This window comes from Strigops habroptila, chromosome Z (genome assembly GCF_004027225.2).
Source record: "Strigops habroptila isolate Jane chromosome Z, bStrHab1.2.pri, whole genome shotgun sequence".
In the NCBI taxonomy this organism is placed as follows: domain Eukaryota; kingdom Metazoa; phylum Chordata; class Aves; order Psittaciformes; family Psittacidae; genus Strigops; species Strigops habroptila.
Genome location: NC_044302.2, coordinates 38,793,202 through 38,806,888, shown reverse-complemented (window position 1 = coordinate 38,806,888; position 13,687 = coordinate 38,793,202). Strand labels below are relative to the sequence as shown.

Genomic DNA, 13,687 nt, shown 5'->3' with positions numbered 1-13,687 from the left:
CTCTGCTGTGGAGGGCATTCAGAGGTATGGAGCATTGCCATGAGGCACTTACACCCCTGATATACCGAATTGCTGCTATAGCTACGTGCAGCTCTGGTTACCACCACCCCCCAGGTGCTCCTACTGATTCTGTGGAATATTATTTTCCCTTGGATCAGTTGGATGGGAATAGGTTTAAAGTCATCTTTTGATCTCTACTATGTGCCATAGTCTTCTTCCAGTCATAGAACAACTGAGACAGAAAATGTGCCATTGTCTGTACAATAGTGAAACACTGAACACATGGAAATCTTATTAATGTTTCATGGACCTTAGCTGTCATTTCATTTGCTCTGGAATTCCTTCCATGCAGCCATGACAAAGGTTTAAGGTTGAGTTTCTTGACACTTCGAATGCATTAGCTGTTCCTGAGGCAAAAGTCTTGTCAACCATACTGAAGCACCTAAAGGGACGTATTTATTTCTGAGAGTAATATTTTAAATAAAATTAGTGTTGTTAAGCTTGGTCTAGAGAGAGAAAAGCACAGTACTAGAATTTCGTGGGGTTTTCTTTCCTAGTGAATGTTAGACAAATGTATCTGTTTTTTGTAAACTTCTCTTTTTCTACCTTTGGTTTTTGTATCTCCTCATTCTAAGCAAGGCTGCCTGTTTCTCAACTGTGATTTTTCAGAAATTGATACACTTTGCAATTCATTTTTCCATGTATAAATATACACAATATAATAATATTAATCTACTGTAATTGTAAACTGTGTAGTTAATGTAATTTGCATAAGTGAATATGAAAGTGCGATCAGTGTATTTCTCATATAATAGAAAACCAAACTGAGAAGTTACTGTTCTTTTTAGGTTTTCTCCCTACTCCTGGTCATGTTTGTCATTCTTGCTTGGTTTTTGTTAAACCAATCATTCTGGGTTTTTTGAAGTAAAGTTACTGAAGCTGCCTGTTTTCGCATCAAATTAGCAGTGAAGAGATGTCCTTTTGTATCTAGTGTAAGCATTTGACATAGGTAAGAACTGAAGGAGGGCAGTATCAGTGTTATTTACCACAGAGTTCCTGAGGTGCACTTCAGACATTGGTGGGCTTACAGGAAAGCATGTGTGGTTCTTATATGTCTTAGTTGTTCCTGTTTTCTTCCATTTGTGCTTTTTGTCTTGAAAATTCAAAGTGTAGAGTACCGATTGTTTGCCCACACATAATCCAGAGTAGTTACTACATTGTACTGTCCAGTTTCTGCAGTGAGAAATGTAAGTATTCTTGAAAATAATGAAAATGGATCATTGAGTTAAGAGGTTTACTAATGATCAGAAACTGATAAATTTGGGGAAATAGTAAAATTAGGCATACTTGTTAACAATAACAAATGAAGAAAATAGTTTCCAAGATCTGAATAGAATCTGTATCACTGGAACAAAGTGGAAGCAAAGAAGAGAGACAAAAAAATTTGGGTTTTATTGTTGGGTTTTTTTAAAATCATATGTAAATCTGTTTTGTAGTTGGACCTGAAAGTTTTTACTCTCTTATTAACAAAAACCATAGGAATTCTTCTTGAAGAGTTTCCTTCACAGGTTTGATGGTTATGAATTACAGTGGCAAATCTGCAATTCCGCTAGGCAAAAGATCAACATTATTCATACTGATACCCAATCCAAAGGTGTTTGTCCCGTACTGCATTTATGTGGGTTAAATTCTGTTGGAAGAATGCTTTTAATGAATAATGATCTTATGGCATTGTGCAGATATCTTTAATAACTGTTGTGGCAGCAACCAAGAAGGGTAAGATATTTCTACTTTGAGAGTACTCATAAAGAGTTTTTTAATTGGTGTCTTTATATCTATGGTCCCTTGTATCCCAGTCAGGATGAACTACAAATCTTTCAGTGCAGTGTAATTTCTGGTATTTCAGTGACTATGGGAAAAGCATTTTACTTATTCAGTGATTAATTGTTGCATTTTTCATTTAACTAACTGTCACTTATAAAAAGTCATATGTCTTTTCAGAGTTATCTGTTCATAGAACATGAACATTTTTACAAGAAAAGTAATTTCCTTCCAGTGTTGCATTTTTTCCCCCATAGTTCTTCCGTCTTTATTTTGGCACTTTCATCTGTGTTCACCAGTTTCCTTACATTGTTTTTCTGTCAAGGCCTGCAATTGCTCAGTTAAATTTGTGTGAGATTTGTCTATAGCTATTTTGAATCCATGAAGAGATCCTATCTCTCTCATAAACTAATGTATCTTTCTGTCTTTCACACAAAGCCATGTCATTATATGAAATAGAGGCACAGAAACTCACTTCTGTGCCATTAGTTTGCTCTTGTGAATTGTGATCTGGTAAACAGGAGGCAAACCTAGAATTTGTGCTGTCTGAATAAAGTCATTTAATAATATGAAGTTCATAAACACAATATGTGTTATCTCAGTTACTTGCATTTCTGGGTTTTAAGTTACGTTATAAATCAATTCAATATTTAGATTTGCATTAAATGAAAATACTTACAGATTGTCCACTTATATTTCTGAAATATAGGTGCCACAGTAAGTAGATTAGAAACGCCATTTGCAGGGTTTTGTTTTCAGACAGTAGTTTTCAGCTTCGTGCATAGCAGATCTGTTGTCTAGCTTTGTAAATTTTAGATGGCTGCTAAAGCTGGATCCAAGAGCTTTGGATGATAGGAGGCAAAGTTAAAGCCTCTGTACTGTCAAAGGCATTTGAGGGTGTAAAGATAGCAGATTTGTGCATCTGGAAGTTATGCCACTGTGCATGGGAAACTGTGGTTCTCTTTTCTCATGTCTTCTGTGAATGTGACCGCCAAATATATTCTTTAGTGTCATGTTGTTAGCAAAAATTATAAAACAGTAATTAAAACTTTTCTAAGATGAAAACGGAGAATTAATAAATGCTGCATACTTTTCAGTATTCTGTAGCCAATTCTGTAAGTCCTTAATCAGTGATGAAACACAGAACAAAACACATACATGCTTTGAAAAGAAGGACCGCAGAGGGATTTATATTTAATTTCTTCCCCATATCCAACTATTCTCCTTTAAAAAATGACAGGTTTATAGTCTTCAGAGAGAAAGACATTTCTCTGAAGTTGCGCATAGATGACTAAAACCAAAATGGGACTGTGCAAGCCAAGCCATGATTCACAAGAAAGTTACCTGTCAAGGGACTGCTTATAGCTGAGGCAGGAGCCCCTTGCACTTCCCCAAATTGCTTGGCAAACCCTGTAGCCAACAGAAGTGCTAAAGTAACAGTGGTGTAAAGGCTTTTAGCTGACCGAGTTGTAAATAGGAATTATGAGTTGCTCATAATTCCTGGAGATTTAATATCACGTTAATTCAGAATTGTCACGACACCTTAACTAGTGACTCATCACTTCTAACGTAACTAGTTTCATATTCTGTTATCCATTCTTCCCACCAAGATAACTTGAAACTCCTTCAAGGCAGTAGCTTTCCTGTGCAATCCAAAGCATTTTGTTCCTTGCAGAACTATTTCTTTTACACAGTGTGTAGAATATAAGATGTAAATCATGTTTTCCTCTCATATAATTAGGATTAAGTCTCAAATGAAGGAAAAAGTCTACATTGATTTTTCTTTGCGTGTGATTCTCTTTACAACTCAGAACTTACAACATATTCCTTAGGGTGCCTTGGAGTTTATTCACTTGTAGAGGAAAATTGTTTAATAGCCAATAGCTGTTCTCCCAGAATAGGCTAAATAGATTAGGGGAAAGGTGGGGGAAACAATACACCCAAATAAGGTCATCTGGTCACAGTGGTTAGCACACAGAAATAGTCCTTTTCAAAGAGGTAGAATATAGCACAAATGATTACAAGGATCTGAACTAATTTTGGTAATGTAAACATTGGTGTGAAATAACTGCAGTCCCATCCATACTGCATTCAAACAAAAGTAAATTAAATCCATTTCAGTCTGGATTTAATAAAATGCTGTCTGTTTCTAATGTGGTTTGGCTAGCAAGTGAAGACCATGGGATTTTGACCTGTTTGAAAGGTTCTAGTGGATGATACAAAGTGTTTATCCAGCTGGGCATGTTGTGACAGAAACAGGCATAAACACTGTTTGCAAATTTATTTCAAAGAACTTTTTATTTGGCCTAAGTTTTGAGTCTTGATGTAATCATGTGTCCTGAACATTGTCTCTCATTGGCCTGTAAATAATTATTTCCAGCATTTTCTGAGCAAAACAGAAAACAAAGAAGTCCTAGAGAGACCAGGCACCTTTTCTGTATTGCTTTTCTGATTATTTTGTCTTCATTTAATAGACCGCGTTTTCTTGAGCACTTCAAAATGTTTCTCATCACTTGCCCTCAGAACTGACCCAGTGACCTGAGAATCAAGAAAATGTCATGTTAGTGACTACTAATTAGTGGACCCAGAGAGGAGCTTCTTCTGGCCCCTCAACCTTCCAGAGACAGCAACAAAAGCTGTCATGCATATCATACAAAGAAATCAAGCATTTGCCATGTTTGGGAGTTTGTTCTCGTGTTTTTTCCTGGGGTGTAGATAGTAGCACAAGCTCCGTTGAGACTATAGATGAATTTGTATGTTAGGAGGAAATTAACCAACAACAGAGCATTTGCATTTATGTCTCCTTTTCCATGCTTAACATAATTCTTCAGTTACCCAGTTCTTACTGAACAAGTCTGTGCAAGTAACATTAATCTCTGTTTTGTTACTTATAATTTTCAGGTCTTTAAAATAGAGGTGCTAATGAGTGGAAGGAAACATTTTGTGGAGAAGAGGTATAGTGAATTCCATGCACTTCATAAAAAGGTAGTAATTTTCTTTATAAGATGTAACTTTGTTTTGCCTGAGTTGTGATGTTTTCCTTTCTCAAAATTGTTACTATAAATGGTTTATCTTAAATACATCTTGTGATTCATGTATCTGGAAATGAGTTCCCAACTAACTCAAATTCTGCTTTTTGTGGAGGGGAGTGATGACTTCTCACATGTTACTAACTCTCCTTTTTTTATTGTTTACATGTTGTATTGCTAAAATGCTCTCTGTAGTATGATTTTCTTTCCTTCTTGTAAAATCACAAAATAAGACACATTCCCATAGCAAATAAATACATTACTTGGTTTTATTCAGTTAGGCAAATAACTCGTTAGTTCTTTAAATTGTGTTGCTAACCTGCTATATATAAAGCTGAAAAAACAACTCTCATACATCAGAAAGTATACATGAAGAAGACTGAGTAGGGCATCTCACTCTGCTGTTCCGCATATAATGAATGTGATATAAGATACGAAATACCTGATAACCTTGTCTCCTGAATCATCTTAATAATGTATAACAAGGAACTCAGTACTTTCAAGTTTGGTTATCCACTAATTGTTCATCTGAAAGGCTTATGGAGACCAAGTGTTGTGAAGGAAATTCTGGAACAGAATTACGGCCCATTGCCAGAGTTGAACTGCAATGAAGAGCTTCAGTCCTTTGCTCCTAGGACCGGGGTCAGCTGGACATCTGTTGGTTTGTAGCTCTTAGTGGCAGTGGAGTTGTGCACACTCGGCTGCTTTGACTGGTACTGCTTGCCTTAAGTACAGAAAAGCTTCTCTGCAAGCAACAAAGAGCACAGGTGTTTACAGTTCCTGCCACTGCAGTGTCAGAGGAGCTTACCCACGCTAGCATGTATGCTCATGGTCCTGAATCAGCTCAGGAATCATCTCATTCAGGGAAGAAGTGTTGTACTCGTGGCAGACGGGATGGCTTTACCAGACATATATGCTTATGGATATAAGCAAGCTCATGTCAACAAAAGGCAACTATTAAACCATCAGTTTGTTGGCCCTCAAAAGTCCGAAGAACAAGAGTATATTTTGCTTAACTGAATTATAATTAAGATGTGCAAGTATTTCTTGCCTTTTTGCTTCTTGCCGCAGTTGTGGTATCAGCTGCCACTTTTTAATATTTCCTTGTTTATTGTTTTAATTTAGATGTGTCTCAGATATTTTCCCCATTGTATTCTCATTAAATATGACACCTCATGAGCAACAGTGTCAGAATCAGTGGTATAACTTGCCCACCAGAACGCCTTGCAACACACGTGCTTTGTTTTACATTTGAGACTGATACTGCAATTGAAAGTGAAGCAGGTGAGCAGATATACAACTAAGTTAGGAAGCATTTAGAGAGGAAAATAGGGATTTATATGTTTAAAAGGCACCCTGCCCATGGTTATAATAGAATAGAACAGAATATTTTCAATTGCCAGGGACCTACAAGGATCATATAGTCCAACTGCCTGACCCCTTCAGGGCTGACCAAAAGTTAACGCGTGTTATAAAGGGCATATGAGTCCAAATGAGTCTAAAACACTGATACACTTAAGTCATCGACCACCTCTCCAGGAAACCTGTTCCGGTGTTTCACCACCCTCTCATTAAAGAAATGCTGCCTAATGTTCAGTCTGAACCTTCTCTAATGCATGTTTGAACCATTCTCACATGTCCTGGCACTGAGTACTAGGGGTCAGAGCTCAGCACCTCCCTCTCCACTTTCCCTCCTCAGGAAGCTGCAGAGAGCAATGAGGTCGTCCCTCAGCCTACTTGTCTCCAAACTAGACAAACCCAGAGACCCCAGCCACTCCTCACAGGACATGCCTTTCGTCCCCTCCACCAGCTTTATGCCCTCCTCTGGACACATTCAAGGACCTCCACATTTTTCAGCTGTGAGGCCAGAACTGCACACATTAGTCAGGATGAGGCTGCACCATCACTGAATCAGAACGTGACTATCGGATTAAAAAGTTATTGAACGATGAGCAAGGAGAACGGATATGTTGTGTGGCTCCATAAGTTTATCCTTCACAGTGAAAAATTCTAAAAATAAAGCTTCACATTTTTATGTGAAAAATAAAACCAGGGAATTAAAATTACAGGAGCAATTGGAACTGGAATGGAGTATTTCTCCCACACACACACTTTATCATGGCATGCAGTGTAAATTATAAATGATGAGCTATAAAGTACAAGGAGAGAAACAAGGAGGGTTTGTGTTTGTATAGCACCTTTAACATTTAAAAGGTCTTAAATAAGTTCGTCAATTTCCCCACGTGGGAAAAGCATTTGTTTCTTATATTACTGGGAGAGATAAGGCATGATCTAGTTTTCAGGGCCAGGCTGGACAGGGCTTTGAGCAACCTGGTCTAGCGGAAGGTGTCCCTGCCCATGGAAGGGGGTTGGAACTGGATGAGATTTAAGGTCTCTTCTAACCCAGACATTCTGTGATTCTACGAATACAGCAGAATAATCACCTATTTTGATGAGTTAGCCGTGCTGTGTGTGATGCACTCCAGGATGGGGTTTGCTCTCTTGGCTGTCAGGGCACACTGCTGACTGACACTGAGCTGCTGTGAACCAGCTCCGCAGATCATTTCTGCAGGGCTGCTCCACAACCACTCCTCTCCCAGTTTATACTTGTACGCGGTATTACTCCATCCCAGGTGCAGATTCTGGCATTTAGACTTGTTAAATTTCATCCCATGAATCATTGCCCAAGACTCAAACCTACCTAGATCCCTCTGTAAGACCTGTTGTCCCTTGAGAGTCAACAGCACCTCCCAGTTTGCCATCATCAGCAAACTTGCTAATGGTGCATTCGAATCCTGCATCCAGATCATTTATAAAAATATTGAACAGAACTGTTCCTAGAATTGAGCCCTGAGGAACACTGCTGGTGACCAGCTGTCAGCCAGATGTAGCCCCATTTGCTACAAATCTTTGAGCTCTGCACGTCAGCCGGTTCTTCACCCAGCGTATTGTGAACCTGCTCATTTCACAGCTGGACAACTTGTCCAGAGGGATGTTGTGAGGGGACAGTATCAAAAACCTAATTAATATCCAGAAAAGCTACATACACTGCCTTCCTTTCATCCACTAGGTTGGTGACCTTATCAGAGTTGGGCTTGTTCAGCCTGAAGAAGAGAAGGCTCCAGGGAGACCTTATAGGAGCCTTCCAATACCTTAAGGGGGCCTACAAGAAGAAGGACTTTTTACAAGAGCATGTAGCGACAGGAAAAGGGGGAATGGCTTTAAACTGACAGAGGCGAAATTTAGATTAGACATTAGGAAGAAGTTCTTTGATGAAAGGGTGGTGAGGTAGTGGCACAGGTTGCCCAGAGAAGCTGTGGCTGCCCCATCCCTGGCAGTGTTCAAGGCCAGGTTGAGCAACCTGGTCTAGTGGAAGGTGTCCCTGCCAAGGGCAGGGGAGTTGGAACTGGGTGAGCTTTAAGGTCCCTTCCAACCCAAACCATTCTATGATTCTATGACTTTCTTTTTGTAAACACATGTTGACTGTGCCTGGTGATTGCATTGTCTTTTAGATGCCTTTCAGTAGTACCTAGTATAATCTCCATAATTTTTCCAGAAACTGAGGTAAGACTGACAGAACTGTAGTTCCCTGGGTCTTCCCTCTTGCCCTTGTAAAGTGGAACAACATTGACGAGCTTCCAGTCCACAAAGACCTCCCCAGACTCACAAGACCTTTGGTATATAATTGAGAGGCGTCCTGCCATAACATGTGCTAGCTGCTTCAGAGCTCTGGGGTGAATCCCATCAGTGAGCATTCAGCTGATACAGCTGGTCCCTTATAATTTCAGCATTCACAAATGGAAAGTCACTCTTCCCACACTTGTGGTCCTCCAACTCCAGGGACCGGGCATCCCAAGATCTATCAGTATTCTTAAAGACTGAGGAGAAAAAAACAAAAAGGCATTGAATGCTTCCACTTTTGCTTTTTCTTTTTCCCACTGAAGTTGTCTAATTTCACCGCAATTTCTGGAGTTGCACAGTTACTCCACATGGAAGTCACAAATGATTGCAGTCTCACTCTCAGATGTGTCTCCTTGTACACTGCTTCCTCTGCAGTTAACTTCCTTTGCAGACATTTCTCCTTAGAACACCAGAAAAAACATAAATGATGTTCCCTTTCTTTCTCTCCAGAAACAGCAGCAAAATAAACAGCAAAATAAACAAACCTGAAAAACGGTTATTCTAACCGGACGCGTTGCACCACTCTTCAGTTTGTTCCATCTTATTCTTCATCTGCTTGTTGTCTGTTTATATTACTTTGTAAACTTGATAGTGACTTTTCTTTATTTGTTCCTTGTCCCTGGCAAAGCACCCAGCATATTTTGCAACAATATACCTCTTTTCTTAAGTCTTACTTTTTGAAGCTGTAGTAAAGTTTCAGTAGAAATGTTTGAACAACTCATGCTCTGAACCTTTCTTAGTGCTTTCAGTATTACAGAAATACTGGAAAAAGCATTCTCTGGTAATACAGTATGCAATTTCACCCTTCTCTGTTTTGTGTTAGAGCAGAAAATCTCAATGCTCTTAAAAAAAGTAGGGTGTGTATTTGAACAGTTTTTGTTGGAGAAGAATATTTTGCACTTGTATCTTGATTGTTCTTTGTGAACAATTTGTTAACATCTCATGACACTATTTATACTCAGGTCCAGATACCAGTTTGTTTTCAGCGTGCTAGTAAGGTATTTATTTTTTGTTCCTCTCTTACCCATTAATTTAAAATGTAAATTTCACTCTAAATTGCTGTGAGTACATGGTAATTGGAAAGGTATCTTTAGACTTACTCATATTCAAGGTGCCCTTAGTGCTGGAGATGTCTGTAGTGAGCTGGAGAAACAAAGCTTCTGTAGAGAACAACCATGGTAGAAAATGGGAATAAAGGCTGAAGGGGAGATTGTGCCTTTCACCAGGGAAGGACATACTCATCTAGCATTGTATGAAGGAAGGAGGACTCCAATGCTAATATAAGAGATTACTCATTCGTCAGAATGCCAATTAATGTTTTGATTAATTTTTTCATTAGTATTTTTTTAAAGCAAAGACATTTCCAAGAACACAGGTGAATATTTCTCCTTCCTGGGTTCAACATTTTTTACATTCCAGTTGTGTAAAAAAAGTAAAACCCCACTTCTTGTGCCATCTGGCTGTAGTGGAAAAGGTTTAAAATCTTTTCAAGGCTACACCAGGAGTACGAATTATTTCCTTGACAGAAACTATCCACTGCTGTTGTTTTTTTGAAATAATTTTGCATAGGCCGTTATACTTTGCCCTGGTTCTGAAAGGCAAACTGGGCCTTTCAAGCTATGCACTATTCACATTACGGTATTTTATTCAAGTCTGAACAAAAGTTTTATAATTCACTTATGGAGAGCTTTTTAGAAAGAATTAAATTCTTTCTATATGTATAGAATAGTTAAAAATACAACCATTTATTGCCTAATTATTTTTTATACTTTTCTTCCTATACATTTTTAAATATTGGTAGTTCTTTTTAAGCACCAGAATGCTAGAAGCTGACAGCATTACAGCTACTGCAGTGAAATCTCTGAAAATCTTAAGCTCTTTATATCCTGTTTTGCAAGTTATTTATAATTTTAGAATAATTAGTGTACATTATAAATCTTATTGACTTCACAGTTGGACAAATAATTCTTTACTTGGTAATTTGTGCCATCTTTTAGTCTTGCAGGAAATAGAGACTACAGTATGTCAAATAGGCATTAGGTGAGTGTTATGGACCTAATGTATAACACAGTAGGAAGATATAACACAGTAATTGTGCTCAGATAAATAATTGTTTTGTAGGGACAGGTCTGAAGAAATATAGGTAACGCATACATAGATTTGTGTAATATTCTTTGACTTTTTAATAATTATTTGTTGCAATATATTATTTCAAGCATAAGAAAGTGGGCTTATTTACTTTTACATCTGTAAAGCATGTTCTTTATACCTATACATAGTACCTGTGCTTGCATATTTAAGCAATTGGGTTTTGGATGCTTTATGCGAGAGGGCCACAGAGCACAAAAGGATTGTTAATCATCAGCTGATGATACCAGCCGCAGAGCATTTATTCAGTAAGCAGCTAGGCCTTGGTGGATGCTTGTTTTGTTTCAGATTTGTCTCCTCTCATCTGGAGCATTCTCCTCATTTGTTACTCACCTGCAGGTGCTGTCATATTTCGCAACAACTGCGACCATAGTTTCTTCAACATTCTCAACCAATTTAGATGAAAAAATGGGGGGTTATATTCCAGCTTTAAGATCAGTCAGTAAAAATACATGGATTTGGAGTTTTGCTTTGGTGGGTTGTTTTCTCACTTCATGTTTAATTGCAATTTAGCACTGTTAAGAAATAAGGAAGTGGCAAAATGTTTCCAGAGCAATTGAGGTTTCCTGGCTGTAGCTTCGTTACTTGTGATTGTAGAGACGTTGATATGTTGGCACTGCTTTTTGCTATAGTGACATCTCAGCAAGCTCAGAAATGAAATGTAAATTCTCAGTCTCCCGTGGGTATGCATGTCAAAGTCAATTTTGAGTTTCTTTCCTTGCATTCCTTGCCTCAGATTTACTCAGAGGCAATATCCAACAGAAGGAATGTCTAGTGTCACCTTCTATTAAAATGCAGTGAAGTCTATTTCAGTTATGATTTTTGTGCTGTGGTTTTGAGGAAAACAGTAATATTTTTGTGTTTTGAAAAAATATGTTGCTCCAGCAAGAGGATTTTTAGTGTTGTCAGAATGTATGTGTCCATCGGTATGCACTCATGTATTCATGTACACGTTTCCGTATATATCTGTGAAAGCTTTCGTACGGGAATCTTTAGAGAAATAATTATGGAGAACTATTGGAAATACATTCAGTGATGATCTTTCTATTTCTCAGTATAAGATATTAAACAGAACTGTCAATCTGTTGGTGCAATTTGAGAACATGGATATTTTTCCCTCTTGATTGCCAGCTCTCCAGAGAAATGGTTAGCTCTCCTCCCTGTACTTCTTCCACCTGTTCATAGTTGCCTAAATCCAGAGTTCCAAATTGTCACCGTGTTTTGTCAGCGCACTTGGCAAAGCAGTAGCTGGGTATGTTGCAGTGTCATTGTGAGGTATCATCCCAGGTTGACTAATGGGGAACTCCTTCAAGTACTCTCATGTAGCTGTTGTCATTTTGTTTTAAGGCAGTTAGTCACAACAAATTGTTCGTAGGGTTCCTCTTCACTGTCCAGGGCAGCTAGACCTGGAGATTTGTAATGGCAACATGTAGGTATGAAGTCTTCTGTTACTTCAGTGAGCTGATGGTTAGTAATTTCATTGCTGTGCTGTTGTACTTTATGCATTATTATGTTACCTCTACTGCTTCATCTCTAAGAGAAATCTCATTTACTTGAAAGAGATGCTATTAGACTTACTTTCTTTTCTGAATTTCTTTTCATTTGCAGCTCAAGAAATTCATAAGAACTCCAGAGATCCCTTCAAAGCACGTGAGAAACTGGGTCCCCAAAGTCCTGGAGCAGCGACGGCAAGGCTTGGAGTTGTACTTGCAGGTGAGTCTCCTCTCAGCACTGTGAAAGTAAAATCAGCATCCATTTTCAAAGCGGTGGTGTCCAAAGCATTTGAAGGTATGAAGTGGGGTGGATTTTTGACAGGCAATTTTTGAGGTGGGAAATGAGCTGGATACTTACCAGCAATGATGATTTCTGTTCACTTAGCAAGCGTAGCAGCTAGAAATCCAGACTGTTCTGCATTTTTATTCCAAATTCATGCAAAAGCTGCTGACTGACTTTGGTGTACCTACTAGTACCTCATTTTCCTGTGCCTGAAATGGGGAAAATAATGCTATTGTTTTGACTGTACCAATCAAAAGTGTTGCAGAAGAGGTAAGAGGAGGCCTTATTTAACTCAGCTCTATTTAAACACAGTAGGAAGGAATCAGCTCATCAAATTTATATCCTTCTACTGTACATGCCTGTATCTGAATTGTTCTAGTTGAAATAAGCACCTGTCATCCTATATTCATAGAATCATAGAATCATAGAATCGTAAGGGTTGGAAAGGACCTTAAGATCATCTAGTTCCAACCCCCCTGCCATGGGCAGGGACACCTTGCCCTAAACCATGTGGCTCAAGGCTCTGTCCAACCTGGCCTTGAACACCGCCAGGGATGGAGCATCCACAACCTCCCTGGGCAACCCATTCCAGTGCTTCACCACCCTCACTGTAAAGAACTTCTTCCTTATATCTAATCTAAACTTCCTCTGTTTAAGTTTGAAGCCATTACCCCTTGTCCTACCACTACAGTCCCTAAGGAAGAGTCCCTCCCCAGCATCCTTGTAGACCCCCTTCAGATACTGGAAGGCTGCTATGAGGTCACCACGCAGCCTTCTCTTCTCCAGGCTGAACAGCCCCAACTTTCTCAGCCTGTCTTCATATGGGAGGTGCTCCAGCCCTCTTATCATCCTCGTGGCCCTCCTCTGGACTCGCTCCAACAGCTCCATGTCCTTTTTATGTTGAGGACACCAGAACTGTACGCAGTACTCCAAGTGGGGTCTCACAAGAGCAGAGTAGAGGGGCAGGATCACCTCCTTCGACCTGCTGGTCACGCTTCTTTTGATGCAGCCCAGGATACGGTTGGCTTTCTGGGCTGCAAGTGCACACTGCCGGCTCATGTTAAGCTTTTCGTCAACCAACACTCCCAAGTCCTTTTCTGCAGGGCTGCTCTGAATCTCTTCTCTGCCCAGCCTGTAGCAGTGCCTGGGGTTGCCCCGACCCAGGTGTAGGACCTTGCACTTGGCTTGGTTAAACTTCATAAGGTTGACATTGGCCCACTTCACAAGCGTGT

General features: G+C 39.3%; 1 protein-coding gene across 10 annotated transcripts in view; it reads left to right on the top strand.

Moving 5' to 3' along the window:
* The window catches only part of SNX24 (sorting nexin 24), a 93,647-nt gene that overhangs the window by 41,248 nt on the left and 38,712 nt on the right, over positions 1-13,687 (top strand). For 8 of the 10 annotated variants that reach the window (XM_030511463.1, XM_030511464.1, XM_030511458.1 and 5 more), the window contains 2 exons: positions 4,723-4,806; positions 12,288-12,392. In XM_030511463.1, the coding sequence (XP_030367323.1) occupies positions 4,723-4,806; positions 12,288-12,392 (189 nt within the window). The remainder of the gene's footprint in view (positions 1-4,722; positions 4,807-12,287; positions 12,393-13,687) is intronic. The other 2 variants (XM_030511468.1, XM_030511462.2) reach the window with 1 other exon arrangement.